This window comes from Gambusia affinis, linkage group LG09, assembly GCF_019740435.1.
Source record: "Gambusia affinis linkage group LG09, SWU_Gaff_1.0, whole genome shotgun sequence".
Classification (NCBI taxonomy): domain Eukaryota; kingdom Metazoa; phylum Chordata; class Actinopteri; order Cyprinodontiformes; family Poeciliidae; genus Gambusia; species Gambusia affinis.
Window position 1 is genome coordinate 5,996,952 of NC_057876.1, and position 26,254 is coordinate 6,023,205.

Sequence of the window (26,254 nt, forward strand, 5' to 3'; positions counted from 1 at the left end):
GACTAGAGGTCAGCCATTATACTAAGAGTATAAGTCACTCAAAACGGTTGACAATTCAGATCAGAGCATGTGCTAGAAAGGCCCAGTCAAAGTCCAGACCTAAATCCAATTAAGAATCCTGAATATTGACCTTAGCTAAAATATTTGACGGGGTGTGCATAAGACGGACATGACACTGTCATAAACGTGACATAACACCTGTTATGAACACGAAGGAGTTCTCATGAATGTTTATAACTGCTGTCATGAAGTGTCATTTGGTAAGTTATTACACTAATGATGCAAATGTGACTATTTGAAAGGTCTTTTAATGCAAATTTTATTACAGCTTTGCATTAAAAGTGTCATTATTTACCAAACAATGCAAAATTGACGCTTTTAAATGGACTTTAAATGCAACTTTGCATTAAAGGTGTCCCTATTTACCGAATGACACATCACGATAACAGTTGTAAACATTCATAACTCCTTCATCTTCCTAACAGGTGTTATGTTTATGACAGCACACCCCGTCGAATATCTGTCCATAGGCGTGCAAAGATGCGCAGACATACTCTAGAAAAAGTCTTGTGGAGTTGTAAAAATGTTTTATAAGCAATTAAAAAATTCCATTTAAATAAAAAAAACCATTTTATTTGTAAAACGTCTTAAGGGAGTGGAGGGGTATTAAGTAAAATCATAATTTTTCAGGTTTATGTTATGTTCATTATATATATCATCATAAACATGCCTGTAGTGACACTTTGATTCTTTAATGCATGTTTGAGAAATCCTTTAATCTCCATGGCAACCGCATTCAGAGGTTCCTAAACGCTAATTCTCATAAAGTGACACCTCTTTCCGTAAAACTGCTCTTTGGAGCCGAAGTCTCCAGCTCAGCTCCTCTAGACTAGCGGCAGCAGCAGCAATTAGCAAACACTTATCACAGGAACTACTTCTACCTGGGAGGCTTTCCATACCAAACGGTGTAATGACGACTTCCTGAAGGCGGAGCATCGGTGAGAGCTGGGGCTTCTTAAAGAGACAGAGGCCCAATTTCAAGGCATCAAATCGTAATGTCAAAATTTCTTTTGGATTCAGTTTGACATGCAGACATTTCAACAATTGAATGCAACATTGTTACTCGATCGTACTACATGGAAAATACTTTAACCACCACGAGTCCTTCTCCTTCCCCTTCCCAGCTACAATCATGCATTGTGTTGGTCTACCACTTACAAATTTGTGATGTTACTCTTAAAAAGAAAAAAAGAGAGAAACAGTGAGACTTACACAGACATAAATGATTTTCTAGCAACGTTTCAACGTGCAGAAAGTCTCTGATCCTTCTCATATCTGTCACATTTTCAGCCTCAACCTACTTCCCCTTCTTCATTTTCAGCCGAGCGGGTCACCAGGTGATGGATGCCTCTTCCACAATCTCCTGTCCTCCTCTCCCCCCTGGGCTCACTTTGACACCCCACTCCCCCTCACCTCTTTCCCCACTCCCACACCAATCTTTTTCCTCCCTGGTTCTTTGTCACTCTTTTTCTCCTGTCCTTTTCCTTAGTAACTGGTAAAAATAGAGCTTCATAAATCATGCATTTTTTTCTCACAGCAGAGAGAGAGAGAGAGAAATAAAAATGGGAAGGAAAAGAAAGAAATGAGGGGATGAACGAGTGGGAGAAAAAGATGTCGAGGGGAGAGAGAGAGAGAGATGGGCAGCGGCCGGAATAAGAAAAACTCCATGGGAGAGGAGGGAAGCTGACAGGGGAATAGATTGCAGCGGTCGGCCTCTCGGCTGCCCTCGCCGAGCCTCTTAACGTTGGTTGATTTACCCGGGAGTTGCACTGGATGGAGGGACTGAATGTTAACACGGCAGAGAGCGGGGCAGGGCGAACCGTGAGTGGTCATCTCGCCTGCGGAGCTGCTTGTTCCAAACCCGCAGAGGAGACGTCTTCCTCTGCATCTCAAGGACTCTCTTACTCAGATACTCAACCCGTCCGCCTCCTGAAGCGGCGGGGGCCTCAGTCCCACCGGAGGGCGGGTTAAGTGGGAGACGGAAACAACAACCACATGACACTTGGAGTCGCGGAGCACCGCAAAACAAGGCTGCGATGCGTTCAAGATCTTGGCGGCGTACGACGGAGTCGCTCTGAAACGCTGCGGGTTTCTCCGGGCCTCGTCAGACGCTTCGCTCATTCATTTCACCCCCACCCACAAGCAATTTAGAAGAGCATGGAAAATGGATTATATGCTGCTTAAATTGCTGTTATTCACACTGTGGTTGTGTGCTGAAACATACAAGGTTCCCATGTCACATCAGTCCAAAATGCACATGTAGGATTTGTCTTAGACTGTGTTGAAAAATAAAACAAATAACCAAAAGCAGATATGATTAAAGGGACGGTATAATCTGTTACTAAAGCACATGGGCAATTTTATACCACAACGGACTATCTAAGTTACCTTCAGTAAAATATTCTATATATCAAATATGACTTAAAATAACTTTGGCTTTGCAATTTGATGCTTTGAAATTGAGTCCCTGTCTCTTTAAGAAGCTCCTCCTCATTCTGAAACGCCACCTTCAGGAAGTCATCACAACATCCCTCCATCAAGCGTCTTTTTACCAGTGTTTCACTGAAAAGCAGTTTGTATAATGAGCTCAGCAGGTGTTTGCTAATTTCTGCTGCCGCTAGTCTGAAGGAGCTGAGTGGGGGAGTCATTGTCTGTGAGGCGGGAGCTCAGCTGGAGGTCTGCAGCTCAGAGGAGGAGCTTTGTGGAAACAGGCGCCGCTTTGCGAGAGTGGGCGTTCTTACCAACCAGACTGGTTGCCATGGAGATTAAAGAATCTCTCAAACATGCATAAAAGAATCAAGTCAACACTCCAGGTTTGTTTTCGATGAGGGAATAACATTATAACATAATACCACCTCTTTAAACTACTTTCCATCTGATTAGTTCCTCTAGTTCCTTTGTCATTTCCACCCAGGCCTCAGCACATAAAGAAAAAAAAACGCCTAAACTCTTTACCTCTGAGGTTTGCAGCTTTTCAAAACTTTATTAAATGATGCCTTCCTCCTAACTATTGGGCCGCATAATCAAAGTTTTAGTATGTTTAATATAGTTTTCATCATGTTGGCTCATTTTCTTCCCAATTAGGCCTGACCTCAACCAACCTACAGCACTTCAGCAATATTATTATGTTGTATTAACATAATGTTAGTCCTTATTATTATGTTATATTAACATATTATTAGTCCTAATTTTATCTTTGATAAATTAAAATACAAAACTACATGCAAAGGTGCAAATAAATAGTTCATTACTGCAGCTTTTGCCATATTTAATATGTGTGGCAGCCATATTGGATAATGAAATAGGGGTTTCTTGAAGAGCTCCAACTGAATTCTGACTTCAGGATTTGTGTTTTTCTCACCAAAAACTCGGAAAATCTAAAATTGTTCATTTGGGGGGGTGGCGCCCCCTGCTGGTTTGGCAAGCAGCTTGGGTAAATCTCAGGCCAGCTCTGGCTGTAGTACTGACATTAGCTTCCACATAACAAGCAAAAGAACAAAGTGAAGATTCATTTTCATCTATGTTATGTTTTCATTTCTGTCCTTGAACTGAACGGAGCAGCTGACAGCATGTTTCGCTAGCACCTTTGCTTAATAAAAATCCAATTTTTAAAATAAAGATGCTGCTAATGTAAAGTTGTAATTTCCCTCAGCCACCACAAGAGGGTGAGCTCCAGTTCGTCTACCTTTTCTTTCTTTCTTCTCTTTTTGTTTTAACAAAACTACAGTCCTCCACTGCAACAGGCCTCTAATAAGATATGAAAAAAATCATAGAGTGACGTTTCTGTAAGAACTCAGAGCTTGTTTACATATTAGCAGGCCCTCATCAGCCTCAGGTTTGCTCAGATCGTCTCGATGAACAGGTCAACTGCGGCGAAACATCCAGGTGTGGTCTAATTTCGGCTCATCTCCTGTGGCTCGGTGAGGCAAAATTAGCCGGCAGGGAAACAACGCCTCTGTCCCCTCGAATGACACCAAGTGGTTACATTCGAACCTTACACAGGAAGCTGACAGACTCCACAGACGCAACGTGAAGTCCGCCGTGCCGTCACACAGACGCGCACATCAAATTTGTTTAAATTTAAATGAGAATCCCAAACGGCAGGCTAAACACCGCCGCCATGCTCTACTACTCACAGATACAAGCGCTCCCTCCTGCTGCAAAGTAAGTGAGGTCAACCTGTGTGTTAATAAATGATGGCTTCTGAGTGGAAACCTGGTCACCGCGGGGATTCGGGGCGCAAGAGTGAAAAGTTCAGCAAATATACAGGAGCGAGGAGCACATCCAAGCTCTGTGGCTCCAGAAGGAAACAAGGCCCTTCATATTTTATGAGCTCGCCTCTCCGCCTTCGCATGAGGGCTGCGAACTACGCTGAGTTTTATCGCACTGCACATTACGGGTCACTGCCGCTTATGAGTAAGAGACAGATTTGAACAAGACATGCCGGGAGAACCTGTCTGAAGCAACAACTAGAGGGATTTTTTTGTTTTTTTACCTTTTACCTGATTTTTATAGTTCTTTCATATGCTTTTACATCTCATAGGCTCAGATGTGGTAATGTAATGCATTGCAAATACTTTATATATATTGGACAAACTAAACATGTGTCTGATCAATGCAGGCGTCGGGTTATGAACATGTTTTACGTGATTTCGTCGTCTGGTTTTCTTCTACAGAGATTTAGGGTGCTTACAATCCTCACAGTCCGTTAGACTCAGTTTAAAATTGCAACATTTGTTACATTTTTAGTTGGTGCGATTCGCTTTCACAATGCACCGAGTCGAACAATCCAAACTAATTTAAAAACCTGCATCAAGAACCACTGAAGGAAACGACATAAAAACCTCAGAAGAAGACACTGAGCGCAACTTTCTTCTTCGCAGAATGTAAATAGAAGTGGAGTATTGTCAGATTTTAGTGGTTGTAGGATTTCTCTTTCGTCTTTGATGAAAGACCATGAGCCATTCCTCCTGTTGGCGCTACAAAACAGCTAATGTTTGTTTTAGCTGTATCAACCCAGTTTTAGCGGTTTCCACTTTAGGACCAGAGATTCCTTCAACTGAACCGAGACCAAGGTTTGTAGGCGGACCAGAGTTCATTGTTTTGGTCCACATCAGAGTTTGATTGCACGTTCACATCTTCCCAAACAAACCAGACTTTCTATTTCTAGGCAAGTGAACTAGAGATTGATTAAAACATACCAAACAGGGCTGGTGCGAATTCACCCTTAGAGACAAATCCTTAACCCTGACGGCATTTCCTTGTTTTGAAAAGACGCCAATATTTGCCCTCTGTTCTTCCCACTTTCATCGACTGTTTTAGGGAAATGTTCACACCCGGCAGCACTGCTACTCCAATTACTGTAATTCTCTTCTCTCTGGTTTGCCACACAAAAGCTATTAATAACCTTCTATTAGTTCAGGCTATTGCTGCTGGCAAGTTCACCAGAACCCCAACTAATGAGCATGTTGCACATCTACCATCCTCTCTCCAAAATGCTCCTGCATCACACCCCATCTGGAATTATGATTCCCGAAACTCTCTCTCTGTTCCTCCAAGAATTTTACGACGACGTAATAAATTTAAATGACTTGGATCTTAATCATGCACAGGTTATGTTTTTTTTTTATCTGTTTATCTTCATTATGAGTAACAAGAAATTAAGTTTTAATTTAAAACAACCAATTTTTCCATCCATCCAGTCCATCGTGCAATCAGCCGGTTAGAAATACTAAAAATCAGATTGTTTTCCAATCAATGAATGCGTAAATGCAGGTCGCAAAACCATCAAAACTCTTCAAAGAGGACACCGTCATTTTAAACTTAATTATTTTAGTATAAATTATTTTTTTAAACTGAACTTTGCTCTATATGTACAGACCTGTCAGTGCTTCATTCAGGTGCTAGCTGCGCTAACTATGCTAGTTTCTTATACTCTGTTGGTCATGTTCGTTTTAAAGAAAACTCTTACACAATCTAAAACTACAATACAAGTAATGAATAACAATCAAGTGCATCAGGAAGACTGGAGAAAAAGATTTTCAAAATGGTTAATTTTAGTTCTTGAATATGACTGATGATTACTGTGCCTTATCTGGTTCTCCAATTAGTTATCATTGAATGTGGGTTAATTTTCTAGTCATATTCCTACTGATGTTTATGTTGTAATGAAACCGTGTCAAAGGAGAATTTCTTTCTCATCTGGTACAAACAATAAAGCATATCTATATATGAGAGCTGATTTTCTACTTAAATAATTGAATGGCTAAGGCACAAAGTCACAAAGCTGAATGAATAAAATTAGCAACATTACACTAACTGAGTAAAAATATTCTGTTGCTTCATTAAAAAGGCTTAAAAAGACTTCCCCGTGGAAACCAGTTCTGACAGCTTCAGGTCCTTTGGTAAATTATTTCAGTAAAACAGCAGCTGCATATTTGAAAGCGCCTCTTTCTAAATTGGTTCAGACTGAACAGTGACGGCAGCTCCGGCTCGTATAAACACACATGGAAAAAGTCCACAGACAGACAAAGATGGATATTTAGCTGCGGCATGCAGAGATTTGTGAACTGCGTCATTTCCACAGCTAGCAACGCTAACTAGCAATAGCACAGTTTGAACTTCAAAAGAGACAAACGATAAAAACATGTCAACTTAAAACAGCATATTTGCTTCATTATTAAGACAGTTTATATGGACCGTGAAGTAGAGAGGTCCTAATATCAAGCTCTGAGGATCTCCAGTGCATGATGAGAGAAAACATGTGAAGGGTTCAGCAGGGCAGATACACCGTATTTGACCTGATGAAGTGGAAACTAACTTGGCGGTCAGCCAGTGTGGTGTGGTCAACCGTGTCAAGCGCTCTCATAAAAATCAACCAAACGAGCAACACAGCAACATGTTTTTCCAATCTGTGGCTTCAATAATGCCATGTATCACTTGAAAAGCAGCACGTACTGAGTTATGTTGTTGTCGAAGCCCTTGATTGAGTAAAGAAAAGTATTTCTGCCTGCTTTGATTGGAAGGGCTTTAGAAAACCTGTGTACCATTGTTATTATAAATGAATTATATTTCTAGAGTCGCTTTGAAATAGCTAACGCTCTTACCTTGTAGCAGGTCCTTTATTCAAGTCTTGATTGCCTTCAGGTGTGTGTGTGTGTGTGTGTGTGTGCGTTCATGGTTGTTAGTACTGTTTGTATCTGTGCTGTCTGGTCCCTCACTGCTGGTGTCCATCTCCAGTGGGATACCGGACTGTCAAGATCACCACTGCCACCCAGAAAGGGTCGGGTGGGAATAGAAATTGAATTTTCTAACGATTGCACTTTTCTAACCCACCCCCGATTACTGATCTGTAAGAAGCCTGATCTGCTGATACCAATGTTGGTCGATACTGATTTTTTTTGTCTGAAATGTTGTTAAACATACAAAGAAAGTCACTGACTTGGCAACAGTGAGGCGACTGTTGTTAACTACAAATGTGCAGATATTAGCTGATGCCTGTCAGACAGTCAAACGCCTCTCGCGGCAGAGCAGAAGAGGAGATTGGTTGAGTTGTAGACAAGATCGGCTTCACATGTAAATATCAGGCCAATCACAGGTTTCCCAAAGTGGGAGGAAATTCTGGCCGATAAATTAGTTGGCCGATTTATTGGTGCACCCCTACTAACTAAGGCTGTATCCATCACCGTGACACACATTTGGTTTTCAAAACCCGGTCTATAAAGAGCCCAAGTATTTTCAGCGGTTGACATTATAACAAAAGCCAGAAGAACAGTTATGTTTTGAGGATAATGTTGATATAAATGAGAACCTGCAGGAATGCTCCTCCTAGTCAGAGCTGTTTTCAGTGTGACGGTTCACTAGTGTGTGTTGGTGAATGATGCTCACCAGGGCGCTGAGCCGGCTGCGGGCGTTCACAGCCTGCTTCAGAGCCAGCTTAATCAGCGACGGCAGCCTGAGAACAACAGCCTCCATATCCTGCTCCCCTCTCATGCCGCCTGCTAACTTCCCCAGTCCGTCAATGTAGCTCCTCCAGTGGGGCTGAACCTCGGCGGCACCCCCCAGGCAGCCCTGCATCGTAGTCTGACAGAAGCCTCTGCAGGCCGGCGGGCTGAGCATGCCCTGGCAGTGCGGGCAGTACCACAGCCTCAGCAAGGCCCGGCCGCAGTCCCTGCTGGGCCGCAGATGGTCCGTGGTGTTGACCACCTCTATGCCCAGGTTGAGCGCCTGCAGGAAGACCCTTGTGGCCAGGAGGGAGCGAGACAGGTGGGTCATGATCAGCTTGGGGTAAGGCCCAAACGCTCCGGAGTCCTTCCAGGCTCCCCGCACGCACTCCTCGGACACGGCAGACGAACCGCCACTGAGCAGCCGGCGGTACGTGAGGGGAAAGAGTTTGCCGAAGAACGCCGCCACCATGTGGTCCACCGTGGAGTCGGAGCCGAGGATGTAGAGCGACATGTCCAGGAAGAGCTGCCCCACGGAGCTCTGGGCTCCAGGGAGGAGAGCCGGGAACTCCGACTTCACCACGGTCAGGGTGGAGTTACGGCTGTGACGCAGCACCAGGTCGAAGGCCTCTGCAAGGAAACGACAGAGCACAACGAAAACCAGTCAACTGAGGCAAAGTTAATTATCATCCACGTGGTAAATAACGCGCCCCAAGTGTTTACAGATGCTGTGCCAAACTGTCAGAAATACAGGTCATAAAATATAAAACACAGATAGATGCTTCTCCCTCCTCAACAATCACAGGAGAAAACCACACACTCTCCCACTCTTATTCGATTTACCCGGTTTTTCTTCATCCACTGTTTTCTCTTAAGGGATTACTTCTACAAGTCCAGATAAAAAAAAACAGGGAAAAAAAGGAAAGAACTCTGCACTAATGCATGACAACTTGAAACAAGTAGGCAACAGCACCCTCAAAGAAAATCTTTGTGAAAGAAAAAGCATTTAGGTCGATAAATTTGTTTGGCCGTGAAGAGTTTCTTTGAGGAGCGAGAGGCGTGCAGAACAAGTGAGGATTGTCAATGTGCAGAAAGGAAAATAAAAAACAATCAGCGCCATTTCCAGTCACAAAGAGAAGTCTTATCAACAAGGTGGCACGAGACGGCGGTGCGCCGCCATCGACCCGGCGGCGCGGCGACACAGGGCCCAACAACAGAGGGGATTTAAAGCTCCATTACTGAACCTAGCAGGGGAGCTGAGAGTCGGTGAAATGAAGCTTTGGACCGGAGAATGGCTGCAGACGCCTGAAATCCTATTTACGCCACAGCAAGGCCACTTAATCACTCTGTCGAAAGTGGCGGGCGCCAAACTGCTTTTTGAGGACGGAATCACTGGTTGAAGAGACGTTTAGACCGACTCGGTTTTTGTGCTTGCCGTTTCATCTTTCTCATTTGGTTTTCCTGCCTGGACAGTTTCATTTGTTTCTTGTCAGGCTTCTCTGGGGTCAAACGAGGCTCGTCGGCAGAGTTTTAGGTCTCTGGAAAAACACAAAGAAAAACCGAGAAACAATCCGACAGCTCGCTTTTTCGATGGGGTTATGTGTAACTTGTAATGTAGTTTTCTAATTTATTTATTCTTTTGGCTTGCAAGTTCAAAGGCATCTGAAATTAATATCAATTTTTCATTATGGAAGTGGAAATTTCATTTAACTCCTAAGTTACAGGGTTGATGTCCCAAATAAACTCTGGGAAGAAGAAGGGAAATGTTGTTTTGCTTGTACGTGTTCTTAACAAGGACGGAGACCGCGTAACTGGACTCGCTGCGGAACGAGAAGGTGAAGGAGAGACGGGGAGGAAGTTTGGGAGCAGCTCACATCTGTTCGGCTTCCCGGGCTGCAGCCGCCCCGCTGCGTCTGGAAGCAGCTCCCTCTGCGATCGCTGAGCAGACAGATGTGCAGATTTCCCACCGAGACGAGAAAGCAGAGCAAGAAGTTCAAACACATACAAACTGAAAGACCTACTTAGTCGCACAAAGTTTTATTTTTCTGCATGGAAATGAGAAGACGTCTTGTTCCCTGTTAGGTTATTGATTGAAAACTGCAGGCTGAAATTAAAGCCGTTTGCTTCTTCTCCTTCACATTTATATATATATGAAGAAAAACTATTCCTGCAAAGCCGTGTAATTAAGCCACTATCTGTAACATCTCTTATATCCACTTTGCAGGGGTAAAGAGAAAGACTAGAGGGCTCTTCATAAATGCCTTTCAACGACTCTGACTCACTGGGTTCACGGTGAGAGCCATTGTGAGCCCATTTCCTGCGCTCATTCACTGTCATCAGTGAAAGCCTCCACGGGATCAGGTAACATTTAATGGAGGGGAGATGGGCCGTGTGTCAGGGACCTGTGACATGCTGGACGCAACCGCACGAGGTCAAGAGCCCCACGCTGTTAGAGCCGGGCTTAAAATTAGCAGCCAGAGGTGGACTGACGCCTGCTGACAAAACCTGTTCCTTGTCAAAGTCGCATCAGTCGAACCCGGCGGAGGGAAGAATGTCCTACTTTACCTTCATTGGGATTCAGCAGCCATTGACTAATGTTTGCTCCGAGGATTCGAGGCCTCTCGGTTTACCGCCCTTATCAGATCCTCAAGACATAATCCGGTTTTTGTCAGGCACTTGGTCACATGGTGATATATTATTTATGCATGCGACGTTACCTTTGTGAATGCCTGCTATCCTAATGCGTTTCTGCACATCTTGTCGTTTTTCACTCACGGTAATTACATGGAAAAAATGCAAAATCTCAACGAGTAATTCTGATTTGCTGACTAATGATTCAAACTGAACTGGATGAAATAAGACGCTGTCAATGAACGTCGACAGATACCCCATCACGCTGTCTTTCACATTAACTAGACATTGATATAGTCTTACTAATTATCAGAAACGACACTAAAGGGTCTATCGGTTTCGTTGTAGAGTCACTCTCACGGCCCCTGACTGACCGTCGTCTGTGGTTGGTGCTGTGAAGACAGACACGCTCCATGTTGCCACATCCATCAGCCGTTCGTACTCCCATTATCCCACAGGAGAGGAAATCATCAATAAATTACCAAGCTAATGAGAGCAACTCATTTGGTTGATGGAGCTTCACCTCTAGTTGACACTGGAACGGATGGACAGACGGATGGATGGATGGATGGACAGACGGATGGATGGATGGATGGACAGATGGATAGTCCATTTTAAGGAGTAGTGTCCTATGGATGGAAACCTTAAACTTTTTTATGTTACAACCACTTGCTTTAAAAATAGTATCTTTTTACATTTTATGTGACTGACCAACATAAAATAGCTTGTGAAGTGTGTGAAATAAAAGGAAGAAGGAAGATGATTTTTACGTTTTTAACAAATTTGCATCTATATTCATGTGTTTTTTTTGTTGTTTTTTGTTTACTAGAACTAACAGAGTGCAGATACGCCTGCAATGTGTGCAATTTTATAACGCATGGTCACATCTCCCATGTTCGTTAACCTTCACAATGAAAGCGCTCAGAGAAATTTGAAGCGATGCTAAGTTATAAAACAATATCCCAAACATCTCAAATCTCTTAGCGTGTCGTGTTCAGTCCATGACTCAAAAACATGAACAGGATGGCGGCAAAGCAAAACCTCCCAACACACGGCCAAGGAGAGCGTCTGAACAAGAAGCAGCAATGACTCTGGAGGCGCTGCGGAGACTACCAGCTCAGGTTGGAAATTTGCTGACGCGTTTTCAATGAGCTCTGCACTCCAGAGTCCTGGCATTTTACGTAGAAGTGACAAGAGGGACGCCAGAAGAATTTCTTTGTGTCGTTTCACCAAAACAAAACTCTGTGGCCTACACACAGCGTCACTGTAACATGGCAAACTGTGGAAAAAGTTAAAAAGGGGTATGACCAGTTTTGAAAGGCACTGCATCCGCACAGTCAGCAGAAAAATGACAGACGCTTCCAAGCTGCCGCTGGATCCAGTCAGGAATAATGGAACTGGCTAAGCCCCCAAAATCAGAAAGGACGGCAAACAATATGCTGCTGTAGGAAGCAGATTTATCCGGGGCAACCTAGTAACCTAAGACTTGGTTGACCCAACGTCCCCTCTGTGGTGGGACGGCTGTGTGGCCGAGAGCCGGAGCAGAGGAAGGCGGGGCGAGACCGTCCCCTTCCTGGAACAAAGCAGACAGGATGCCCGTAAGGCCCAGATAGCATCACCAGCGGACCGTGAGGGCCAATGGACAGCGGGGTAGAAATGAAGCATGGATTAGGTTACTCCATCTGTTAGAGAGCATGTCAGCTGACACACACACACACACACACACACACACACACTGCAATCACAGCGCACAGCAGCAGCCAGGTGGTGACAGCGTGGGCGAACATTTGGCAAACCGTAGCTGGAGGTAAAGGTGTGAGTCAGGTGGAAGGACACACACATCCACACACAGATTTCTCTTTTCTTTCATTGAACTGAAACCCTTTGTGGGAAAAAAAATATCACAGCAAGACAGACTGAACCGATTTTTTTTTCTATTAAACTCAGGAATGTGACATTTTATTTATTTTATTTTTTTTACAAAACGATGTCTCAGTTTCAGGGCTATTTTAGTTTAGGTTTTTTTTCCGCAACAGTCAAACCTCAACAACGGGGCAGGCGGTTGGCTGTCCGCCACTTTTTAAAGTAGGGGAGCAAACCTATTTTCTTCAGCCTTAGTTTATTTTGTCAAGATCTAATCTCCCCCTGCTGTCAAACTATTTACTAAGCATGAAGATATTTTTTGATTTTTTTTTAACAACAAACTGAAAAATTAATATTGAAGGGGGGAAGCTAAATTCTCCTGTTTAATCAGTCCAGTTCATCCAATAAGTCTGTGACATCACAACGTACTGTGAAGGTCAGGGATCTGAATCTGAATATGTTTTTATCACTTTATAATTCAGTGATATAATTAACAACATTCGGACACCCTGTTGAATGATTCATGTAGCCATCAACATTACTTTCTAGAACACTGAGGAATTCATGAAATATAAATAAACAACTGAGAAACATTTCTGGAAGGAAATAAATGAAGACATTCATGGCATTTCTTCTCACTTCTAGCACTAAACCACCACATACCCGTTGTAGAGTAAAAGAAAAAGGCTTCTGACGACAACAGAGATTAAATGTAACTCTACAGGTACAAAGAGTCCAACAGTGTTTATTATCCGGCGTCTAAGTCGTCTCGACTCTTCTCTGCATTTCCAGACCTGAGGAGCGTTCATGGTCTCGTTTAAACAACTCTCCTCTCCTCTCTTCTCTGCTTTGTATGGTGGTCATACAATGGTCATACTATGACCACCATATGAAGGTTATTATTTGTTAAAAACTATGTAGCCTTTCCCTTAACAATATGCAATTTTTTCTGCAAGTTTGTTACACAAAATCCCAATAAAATCCATTCAAGTTTGTGCAGGAAATATAATAATAATAATAATAATAATAATAATAATAATAATAATAATAATAAATGCCGCCATGTTTCCGCCAGTCGCCACTGTCGCTATTGATTTCCAGCGCCACGATCCCCGCACAGGTCAAAGTTGAGTCAGGGCAGCGTTTGGAGGACACAGCAAGATGCGAAGGACGGAGGGAAAAGTGTACTGGAAACACACACACACACATTCAGCAGAGAGCTAGAAGGAATGGGGGGAGGAAGTGGAGTGGGGTTAGGAAACGCTGCCAGATCGTGTGGAGGGAAACATTCAGCGAGGCAGGCTTTGAAGCTGCATTCAAAGGCAAACGAAGTCAAGCAGCGCCAGAGCTGCGAGACACATCACACACACCTCTCGCCAAAACTCCGCCACAGCTGAGAGAGACCTGACACCCCAATCAAACACTCGCCTCGCAGACATAATACACATCCTCGCACTCCAAGGGATCCTGCAGCTGAGGAAAGTGATACTTGAGTGAAAGGCTATTCCAATAATGGATTTATTTCCAGCACGCAGGCGGACACACAAACACACCCACAGCCCTCGCTGCATACTGTGATTTGAGAATCTGGCAAAAGATGGAGAGAAAAACCCCCAAAAACAACAACAACAAAAAAAGAAAAACAGCCTGCAGCCCATCCAGAAGATGAGTGAGGTCACGACTAACACAGCTTGAGAACCCCAAATTAAGCCTCCCTGCTCTATTAATCCAATACGCGTCTTTGTGTGAACGCTCCGCTTTCAAATGAACACACACCCACTCGTTCAACCTCAATCCAGCTTTCACGCTCGCGACGCATCACGCCCATGCACCGGCTTAACTCTGCACAGCTCGCTTTCACACGGAAACAAACGTTACAGGGGAATTAATGCACACGGTGAAGAGCAGAAAATGCTAATAATTTAAAGAGAATTATTTTCCCCTATTTAAAAAAAAAAAGGAAAAGTTGGACTTTTTGAAGTGAGGCGAACTGAAGAGCAGCTGCTGGAGGACGGGCAGAGTGTTATTGAAGTTCTGGAAGCAGATGGGTGCGCAGTGTGTGACAGAAGACAAAACAAGAAGTGTGATAGATGGAGACAAGCGAGTGGAGGGAAGCAGTGAGGCTGCCGCCGCCTCGACTGGAACATGCTGCAGGCGGAATCCCCTTGAGTGGATTAGAAAATGATGTTGCCATAATCACAGGAGAGTTTTCCGTCCCTTCAGCTGACCTCTGCTCTGCCTTTTTTTTATTTTTAGTTAATGTCACCTTCAGACAGTGGATGCATTAAATTGGTACAACACGATCAAGTAGTTGTAGAAATAAACCGTAGGAACAAAGAAGACTTTTTAATTATGACCGGATGAATTTAATAACATGGACGGAAGGCCAGCGAAGTTCTGCCTTACCGACCGATTGTCACATAGCAAGCTCACAAACTTTGATTTGATTTACTGAGATGCTACGTCCAGTTTTGCTACCAACCACTTCACCACGGAGACTCTTTAACTCATCTTTATCACCGTAATTGGTATAAAAAAAGGAGGAAAAAACCCTACAACAAATAAACAAACAATGCTCAGTCTGGTGGAAGTACAAGTTAAGTCTGGTGGACCGCCAGGCTGATAACATACTCCGGAAAACCCTAGATGTTCAAAACTGGTAGACAACACCCCAAAGGGACAACTACACATCAGTGGCAGAATTTAAATGCATGATTATTGTTTCTGATTTGTATTTGGTAAAATAAAAAACTGCTAAAACAAGTCATAGTTTCCTTCCACTTCAGAATTATTGACCACTTTGTAGTGATCAATCATATGTGGTCAACACTGAGGTCAGGGGTCATTATTTATTTACAGGACCTCCATAACAAACAGTTTTCTTGTAACTGTAAGTCGTTTCGTCGCCTCTAGCACATTTAGTACACATTCACCATGTTGATAAGACAGCTCTAAAACCCTCCTACTGGCTCTGATTGGTTGTTTTTGACCATAAGAAGTGCATTTTTGCAGACGGCAACATTAGCGCTGGGAAAAGCTCAATTTCTTCACAGATTATCGGTCTCACATTATGCTGTCATGACATGGTGTCAGTTTTAACAAATATGTAAAACACATTATGTTGCATACTGCAGTTTTAACTGAATTTAATTCATCTTGACTTAGCCTGTCTGTCGTGTCCCTTAGTCTTCATGATGTTTGTTCATTAATGTTCTCTAGCAAACCTCTCAGGCTTTCACAGAACACCTGGATTCATCCTGAAAATCACACACACACACACGCACACAGTTGTGTTTTTGTGTCTTGTGGGCACTTTACATTGACTTCCATCCATTTTTTACAGCCTAACACTAACCATCACATACCTAACCCCTAGCCCAAAAACAGCAATTCCCCTCATAGAGAACAAGAAAATGTCCCCACAAGAAGCAGTGGTCCCCACAACCCACATTGTAGACAGAAATAGGACCCCATCCCCACAAGTATACAAAAACCTAGCACACACACACACACACACACACACACACACAGACACAGACAAGGATCGGTTCTCTTAGCTAATTAGGAAGCCTAGATTTAAGGGTACAACAAAAAGGGAAGAAGAATACATAAGCAAAACACACTTTTTAAATGGTTATTTATAAAGGAGATCTGTAATAATATACCACTCTGTCTTGGTCTATACCAGTGAAATACATTAAGGTTTGTGGCTGTAATGTGAAAAGTGAAACGTTTCTTGGGGCATGAACAGTTGCAGTGCATATGAAACGTGACACGCTGCTGTATAGTGCAACCAAAAAGCTTCGGGACAACTTATTCTGTTCCTCAGATGGACTCGGAGCATCTGAAGGTCGAAAGACGACAGTGACAGTCTCATTACGAGGCGACAGAGGGAAGCGTTTGCTGGAGCTTCTGAATGCGACCCAAAACCAACGACTCGGTGTGACTTACCAAGGAAAAGAAACGTATTAAACTCCAGGAAACCGTTTTTCTGTAGCTGAGCTGATAGGGGGCCTCTGGGACCGAAAGAGCAAACAGACTTTGATGTAGAACATGGTAATACAATGCTTTCTTACTCGCAGCAGTAAAAAAAAAAGAAGAAGAAAAGTGCAGGAGAAAGGTGCAAGCTATGACTTTTGTTGCAAGGCTGAAAAATAGCCTAAGCAGGCTTTTGAATGCTTGAACAGGATAAAATGTTGCAGCTCACAGCATAGCGGTAGCTGTCACACAGAAGTGAATTATAAGGGCTGAAATGCATGGTCAGGAGGGCGGCGAGGTCAGCCGATGAGGACGAAACAGCTAGCTGATCCGCAAAACGCCAGAGGCCGGGAAATAAAAACGGTGACATCCAAGCAGATCAATCTAGGAGGAGAAAAAAACCCTGGAAAGTTATCAAAATAACTTGAACAACAAGTGGGAAATCTCTCCGAGTCGGAACGCTAGAGGAGGGTGCTTTACACCGGCTTACTGACACTCAGATGAAAGGTAAAGAAGGTGAGCATTTAGAGTTCATAAAAATCATTTTTCTCGCTTGTACCTCTTCACACAAGTAAGTTAAGAACACAGACGGCCGTGTCTAGACGACGCCCGTGACAGGTTTTCTGTTTGCAGCTTGTTTTTTGAGAAACGCAGCAGCACATGTAGCTGACAGCCCATCAGCCTCTTTACCGCTGTTTTCTCCAGTCAGAAGTCGTTACAGCTCTTTTTATCTGCTGGAATCTCACATCTTCAAACACTTTCCAACAAAAAAACAATGCTTTATGCATGTAACTGTGGAAACTGCGTTGGAGCAAACTTTTAAAAAAAATAGAAAAAAGACAAAAAGACAGCGCTGTGGAAAAGTAATTTCCCTCTTACTATTTTATTATTACACAAGCTGGTTTTAAATGGTCATTTTATTTATCCAGAGGAAATCTGTTACCCAAAACCTCCCCCGTCATGTGTGGAAATATATTTGATAAATCATAACGTTCTATGATAACCACATCTTTGCACAGCTGAGTTCAATTTATCTGGCTTGACTGCTTCCTGAGCTGAGCTAAAAGATCTCAAAAGAGCAGTACACTGTGCTCCGATCTAAACAGGAACAACATTCAAAGTCAATCACATATATAACTGTGCAGGGAGTTGAAAAGCTCTTTTTAAGGGGCAGCGTTATGTGTTTAGTGCCATTTTATAGCACAGTGAAATAAATGTGTGAACTTCATTTGTTGCACAACTTTATGCACAAAAATCTTCCAATATGGCAGCATTAAAACAAAGAGTGGGTCAAACGTTCTCCACGGTGATGTATAAGAAGACTCGTCTGCAGATGAAAAAGATGCTCGAAGGCAGTTTCTGCTGCTAACCGGTTGTTAGGTTTAGGCCTCAATTATTTTTTCCATTCTGGGCCAGAATGAAAAAAATTTTACAAATTTTTTCCCTTAAAATTTGTAAAATCTGTGAAATGAAATATTTAAGTATGACGGAGTACTGAGGTCATACAAAAAAAATGTAAAAAATAAAGTAAAATTACAAGAATAAAGTCAAAATATTAAGAGTCGTAACAGAATAAAGTCATAAAACAATGAGAATAAAGTCATAATGCTACAGCTTTTTTCTTGTAATTCACATTTTTTTATTTTATTAGTGTGGCACAAATACATGCAGCAAAAAAAAGAAAGGTAAAAAGAGGAGGAATCTGAAAGGGAGCAAATACTTTTTCACAGTGAAAGTGTTCGACAGCATCCTGCAGAAAGGGGGCGACGTAGAGCCGAGGGTTTGAGCGAAACAGCAGCCTCCAAGACTCACAAACCAGAAAATGAACAGGCGTAATTAATGCGATTAAGCAGTATTACACTAGAGTTAAATACCTGCAGCTCTGGAGGTGAATACAGCAGACGCTACGCGATGCAGATGTGTCTGCTGGAGACGTAACGGTTACCTAACAGCTGGTGAATCCAGCAGGTTACCTGAGTGTCTGATTCAAACATCCCACACAGACGACCCAGAGAGGATCAGCGCCACACAGGCTTTGTTTGGCTGCTGGAGCAAATAAAAAAAAATAAAAAAATAAAAAAATAAAAAAATGCTGATAAGAGGAAAACTGGCCTTCAGAATCCTTGGGAACACCACGATCTCCTTGCATGTTTTTACTCTGACCTTTTTATAATAAAGGTGTAAAACATTAGAGCCTGACGTTGCAAAAGGTCTGTGTGCCCATGTGAGTGTTTTCTTTAATGAGACAAATATTGTGCCTATCAAGCTGACTTTGGCTGCAGACTTTCAGCTGCAGTGAGGTTACAGGTAATTATGACTAATGATGCACCGATCCACTGTTTTCACTTTCGATACCGATACCAATACCAGACGGATCATGTTTTGGTTTTTTTTTATGTTCATGAAAAGCAACCAAAACGACATTTACCCTCTACAAATACATCAACCAATAATGCAACTTTGATCTACTTTTTTGAGATTAATAAAAATTAGATAAGGGGGTACAATACGTACGTTTTGATTCGTATCATTGTTTCATTTTCTATCGATTTAGAACTCCTTACATCAATCAAGGAACTTTTATTCCTTGGTAAATGGAGATGTTGATAGATTTTTTTTCATCTCTTTTATGTTTTATAGTTCAGAATCATTCAACAATTGGACTGCAGGGCATCTGATGGTAGAAGGTTTAATCTCACTGTAGGCACATTCATTGATCCTCTGTTTCATCTCTCTACTCGGCGCAGACCGTGGAGACTGAACACCCATCAAAGTTTTTATATCATATTTCATGTTATGTTTTTAGATATTTATGAAAGTCTCTATGTTTTTTTTTTTACAAGCTGTCCTGATTTCTGTCTTATTTGATGTCAGTAATCGAGTTGCAAGATAATGAAACGTGCAAATAGAAAGTTCTTTCTCATCTAATCTACCTTTTCTTACAGAATGGACTTGAACTTGGAAAAACGGCTTCTGGATATCTCTGATAAGGCTTATCTGATCACAACGCAAAAAGAACAAGTTGATGTTTCTGCATATGGATTTGATATTTTTATTTGATATAATTCAGACAACAGCTGTTGTAACCCTGGTGAAAAATTAACATACTAAGCATGTTAAATTTTAACATACTTGAGCATACTTCAAGTCAGACTAATCACGAGTATACTTCAACTTAAAGTGACATTTTGGATCAACTAATTTGGTGCTTAGTGTACTTTAATAATATTTAAATTGTATTAAAGTGCAATTTAAAGTGTACTAAGCATACTTCAACTTACTTTTTTAGGACAACTTAAGTTACACTTAGTATGCTTTTGCTTTTTATGTAATATAAACGTGCTTGATTAGTATATTTTGAGTGTACTATTTTTGTGATTGAATTACATTTAAAATATACTTAGAATGTATTTTAAGTATATTAGCATTCCATATTTTATATATTAGTAGTGTTATTACAGTATGCTACAATTACACTTTTGGTTTATTATAATTACTAATGAAGTACACTTTTTAGTTTTTTAATGTCTTTTATTATTCTGCCTTGCCACCAGTGATGTCAGTAACGCGTTAATTTGTAACGCGTTACTGACGTCAGACCACTTTTTTCAGTAACGAGTAATCTAACGCGTTGCTATTTCAAATCCAGTAGTCAGACTACAGTTACTTATCAAAATCACTGTGCGTTACTATCTTCTTTTGTTATTTAATCGTATTTCCTCTACTCGTCTTGTCGAGTGACCGACGTCTCTATGCGACAGAAATGTAAACAATGGAGGGAGATGCGCATTTTGTTGGTGGAAAAACTGGAACTATTTTGAGTTTCTGTCACCAAGTCCGATTATTATAAACGGCTTTGGGCTTCATTTTTTTAAAGTCGCTTGCAAATTTAACGAGTTGCTGGTTGCGCCTTTTTGGGCTCGTTTTTGAACGTGAAGTTGCTCATTTGGGCTTGGAAATAAGCAGAGACTCATAATAAATCCCAGAATTTGTCCGTCATTAAGGTAGTTTTACTCAGTCTCTCCCTGTCCATCATTTCCCGGATGATCCGTCCCGCTGTGTCTTTGTTAATGGCAAGTTAATGTATTACCTCTGAATGACGTCGAGCTTCGCGTTGCGCTCCAGAAAACGGCAAACATCGAGACCAATATGAACAGCGCAATAAACGTGAAAACAGCCACGAATGAACGTGTCCGTAGTTGCCAATAATTATAATGGCAACTTAATTCTAATTATTAATACTAAGATAAGTGTCGCAAATCTGTGCAGCCATCTGAGTTGTGGGGGTATACTAAAACATACTTTTAGTATACTTCATATACATTTATAGGTAGTACACTTAATACTTAGTATACTTAAAATGTACTTTCACAAATGTAAGTATGTTTGAAATATACTAAAGTATACTTTTTTTTAGTAGAAGTTATTTTCACTTTAAACCATATCATGGCAAAAAAAATTGAAAAAGGAAAGTAAAGTCGAAACTAAATCTCAGAATAAGGTGCTGCAAAATCGATCACTCTTAGGCCGCAACAATCACCGATAAAAGAAACATCACAACATCCTGGAGCGAATATACAAACTGAGTTAAACCGAGTTGGATCCACTAGTTAGCACAACACCATGGGAATTTGCTATATGTACACGAATCTCAGGCCTGAAAGCTTAATGCTACAAAGGAGTCTCAGTTCTGACTCATCTGTTTTCTCCTGCTTTGCTCTTACATCATATCAGGGTTCCTATTAAGCATGCCTTGGTTTTTTTTTGGTGTGCAGCTGTTGCATCAGTTCTCACCACATAGTATCATAATGTGAGAATACACTATCATGACTTGTGGGATTAATTTGTGTGGATTTCGCAAACTGCAGTCTCTGGTTTCTGACACCTAAAGTGACCCTCTTTCTTATTATCGCTACTAACTCGGCAGCAGTTGCTCGTACCGCGCCGTTGGACATGTTGTATGAAATAAATTAGTTTCATTTACTGTTTTACAACGTCTCAGTAAAATATTGATATGACACAATCCTCAAAGAGAGAGTTTAACAACCCCCCCAGTGTCTCCTCTGAGCAGACAAGATGGTGGGAGATGGTGGAGTCTGTCAGCTCACGATAAAAAAGGGAAAATAAAAGGCAAAAAATAGAGAAGAAGGAGGAATTACGATCAGACTCTGAATGCTTTAGACAAATCTCTATCTGGCCACAAACCCCTTTTATCTGTTGGCAATTATTTTCTTAAGCATGGTAGCACAGTGGTTGGCAAATGATAATGAACCATCACATTTAAATTTATGAAGAAAATAAAAGTAGCTCGGCAAACCGACTGGCATCGCGAGCAGCAAGGCAACAGAGTGAAGTTCCCCGCGTTGTTCAGTGACTTTTGGAAAAACACATTCGCCTTCAAACGCACATCGTGGCCACAGCAATTTTAGAGAACATACAAATGCTGTAATTTCCTCCCGGCTCGTGAAAATTGTCGCGCTCGAGGGTGACGCTCTCTCCCTTTTAAATTCAGCTACATAGGAGAAGAAAATTGTTTGGGATAGGCATCAAATTAGAACCGAGAACAGGGAAGAGAACAAATATTGGAAAACGAGCAGAACTCAGACAAACACCATCCGAAGCAAGATGGCTCAAGATTTCATGATCTGGAAAAGAAAACCATTAAAAGTGAGTAGATATAGAGTATTTTATTGGCCCAGCAACCGTTAGCTACTAAATTATTTATCTGTTTTAAAACATGCTTTCTGTTTACTGAAATAGATATTAAAGCCTAAAGCAGCAGGTGGTCAGCTAACGGGGTGATTTGCTAGTGAACCAGCAAACTGTAACTGGTTTTATCCTCTATTTCACACACTGTTCTTGTTGTTGGCTCTGAGTTGCTAAAACAAGCTGACAAGTGTTAGCTAGGAAGGTCTCAGTGGTTTTGAAGATTTTTTTCACCCAGAAACTCTTCTTCTGCCAAACACTCCCAACTTATTTACACAGTATTCATAGTAGACATCAACTAGCATAAGTTTGCCACTGTTTTTACATAAAATGTCTACAGCATGATGATAAAAAAAATTTTAATGTTTCCTATTGCTGCTAGAGAAATAAGACATCAAAGGAATTTTTACACAAGACTAAGCAAAAAATATAAATTAACTATTAAATGTAGAATACATTTTTAAGTGTTTTTGGTACATGATAAAAGTATATTACTATCAAATTGATTTTAGCTAATTAATTAGTTAGGTCATCAACTCAGCTAGCTAGCTAGCAATCTGTAGCTTCATAGATATCCTGTCTACTGTAGTTTATAAAACAATGTTAGCTTAATAATTATATGTAGCCCTTTTCCCCAGACCATTACAGGTCATGTTTTGGCAAACACAATACTTCCAAACTCCCAAAATCATCGTTTGCAATACCGAGGCAAACATGTAATATCCTCCTTTTAGCCAGCTGACTATCAGTGCTCAGCAGCAGGATGGAGAGATCACTGCATTACTCAAGTACTCTGCTACCTGAAATGTCAATTTCAGATTTCTGAATATAATGCACTTTTGGTTTTAAACAATTTGTTGGCATAAAGCCACAGTTTAATAAACTCCAGGTCATTTTACAATGTATTCAAAAGATAATAAAACTTTTTCTTACTGCAAAAAAAGAGTAGTATCATCTGCAAATACAATGTGCTCCAGATCAAATATAACTTTTTTTTAATCATATATAATAAAAAAAACTGTAACTTGGTACCAAGCCCTGTGGTACACCACATGGTAGAGTCAGAAACTAAAAATCATGATTAATCACATGCACATATCTTTTGTTTGTGCATGTGCACACCTGTTTAAGGTACATTAAAGTATTTAATGATCATCTGTGTCTCTAAAAATTTCAAATATGTTCTCTCTTATTTATTTTTTGCATCAGAAATTTGTCCTACCGTACAAAATCCACCAGGTCCAGTGTGGCAGTCAGATTTGTTTCTAAGACTATAGTCATTGACAAAGTGAAGATGTTTAGTGATTTAAGATTTTAAAAAGTGATTCACAAAGTGTCTTTGAAGAATCGGGGTAACAATTAAATCTCTAGAATTTGACAAGTGTTAATCACCAGATTGCCTTTTTTATTTTTATTTTTTTGAGGAGATTCTCCAGCAGTCAGTAACTGGTTGATGTCTTGACACTTTGTGGCGAGTCCCAGATCTCGCGGCAGCATCTCACCAGCCAATTTACTGGCAAATGAAAGCCCAACATGAACCGCCTGAGCGCAGAGACCTGTTCTGTCAGGAAACCTTCCACTTCTCGGTGTGTACTCACCTTTCCTATTTGCTCACCATGTTTGCGGCGGAATCTAATCTTCTCCGGTTAGCTTTTTCTGCCTTTCTGACGCATTTCCTTCTAAGCCTCCTTAGTGCTGCTGTAGCTCCGGCCTTTTCCCATCAACACCCTCACACGGGAAGGCCCAGGAGGACGGCCTAACTTTGGGCGGCCCTAACAGCAAAGTGAAGCCATTCTGTCCGTTTGCCCGCAGTGATCTTATTAAGTCGTAGGAAGGTGTGATTGGTATGCTGGCCACCTCGGCCAGGACTAATGATGCATGGAGCCGTAGCCTCTGGGTTAGACGTCACGGACCACAGGAAACCAGCCGGGCTCCTGCGAACGCCGTAATCCCTCATCCTTCGAAACATTAAGCACGTCAAAGTGTGTAATGGATCGGCCCAATTAGCATGTAGCTTTGACGGAGACCACACTTGTTTATACATCCCACTCTGACGCATCGTTCATTTGCACCGCAATTGTCTTTAAGCCTCTCTTCACCAAGGTGGACGCAATTTCATTTCACAGCCGGGTCCTCGGCTCTGACAGCAGATTATTAAAGCTGAGTGATTATTCTGAGTAGCAACGCAGACAATGAATTTACTCTGAGAAAAGAGGTGACATAACGCCTCACACCCTCCCTGCAGAAACTTTAGAGCCGTCTCCTACATCCAGGCTGGATTTCATTGTGAATGTGTTGTGTGTGTGCGTGTGTGTAGTTGTGAGGTTTGACCCTGAAGTTCAAGGACAGTCTTGAATGTGCCGCCTCTGGCTGCTCCCGTCTGTACCCAAGCGGTTTTATTTAGGGACTTCATCTGCCCACACTATCTCTCTCTCTCTCTCTCTCTCTCACACACACATACACACACACACGCACACACCCGTAAACACACACTGTACTCACTTTTTTTTCCTGTAGTTTATCCAGTTTTGTTTGGATAAAAAAATAAAAAATACTTGTCTGGAGTATCTGTTCTGCTCCCAATAAGACACACACACACACACACACACACAGTCTCACTCTGATACACTGTCCTGAAGCGGCCCTATGTCCTGCAACCTACTGGATTAATTACTCTCCCCGCTGCCTGTGATCCCCGAGAGCATCTGAGCCGCGTTAGCCGGCCTCTGCCTCTCGCTGGTGGGCATGGAGATGGCAGCACTCACCCATTCATCACCTTGACTCGCTGAAGAGCGGTACGAGGGATGAGAGGTGGGAGTGGTGTGTGTGTGTGTGTGAGGGGTGGGGGGGGGGTAAAAGTAACAAGGATATAGGAAAGGAAAGGATTGAAGGTGAGAGGAAGGTGGTGAGAATGGGTGGGGAGTGAAATAATAGTAAAAAAAGGAAAAAACCCAAGTCCCCTCTGACTGAGGCCCTGATTAAAAATTAAAAGTGTTGCCATTTCTGTGGTTCCAGGGGTCCAGATTGTAGTGAACGGATTGCTGATTTTATTCCCGAGGCAGGAGGAAGAGGAGGAAGAGGAGGAAGTACGTTTGAACGGTGGGAGTACAGAGGTGTAGCTTTACCTGAAGATAAATAACCCTCCATTGCAAAGTGCGGGGACTGTCCTTATTGTTTCCACACCAAAAAAAAGAAGAAAAAAAAACCAACTCCCATTCATTTTGTTACCCTGTCATTTTTTTTTTCTTCCACAGGCGGATGTAGGCTGGTATGGGAGGGGCGGCAGAAGTTCGGGCCTGAGGGGCGACGAGGGGCTCTGACGGCTAGAGCGGCTCTAATTAATGACGACAAAACACAAAAGAAGAAGACAGAAGTGGGAAGGGGGAAAGTGCGTAAGTATGCGTGCGTGGAGGCAAGTCGGCCTTTGATCAAACCACTCGTCAGGCTGCTTTTGAGAGCTTCCGAGCCCCGGCGCGTCTCATTTATGTTCTGGTGGCGGAGACGAGCTCGGCGCAAAACTGGCATCAAGCTTAACAAGTGTGTTTCAGGGAGCAAACAAGGGAGTCCTGTTCAGCTGGAGGGATGAGAGAGACGAGTGAGAGGAGGGGAGAGAAGGAGACGTCTGTGTGTGTCTGTGCGTGTGTGAGTGTGTGAGTCTTTAACCATTCAGGCAGCGTAGGCGTTGGGCTTTTATCTGCTCGCTAACACTCACAACAAAGAAGTTTCTACCAATTTTTTTTCTCTGTCGAGTAAAATACTTTTTTCTCTCATTCTCACTTATTTATAGAAACAGAAGTGCAAATGTATGGAACAGCCTGAAACATTGTCTCTCTCTCTCTCTCTCTCTCTCTCTCTCTGCCTGTCTCTCTTTCTCTCTGTCTGTCTGTCTGTCTGTCTGTCTCTCTCTCTGTCCGTCTGTCCGTCTGTCTGTCTGTCTGTCTGTCTGTCTGTCTGTCTGTCTGACAGCCTGTCTGTCCATCCATCCATCAGAGCACCTTTGCTTTGTGTTGGAACCTGCGTTCTGCATTATGAATGCGCAGTAGCTGTGATGCTATCATGCCAATATGGACTGA

At 42.1% G+C, this 26,254-nt stretch overlaps 1 protein-coding gene across 1 annotated transcript in view; it reads right to left on the reverse strand.

Moving 5' to 3' along the window:
- The window catches only part of gpc3 (glypican 3), a 147,561-nt gene that overhangs the window by 60,748 nt on the left and 60,559 nt on the right, over positions 1 to 26,254 (reverse strand). The window contains exon 3 of the mRNA XM_044127787.1: positions 7,948 to 8,633. Within this exon, the coding sequence (XP_043983722.1) occupies positions 7,948 to 8,633 (686 nt within the window). The remainder of the gene's footprint in view (positions 1 to 7,947; positions 8,634 to 26,254) is intronic.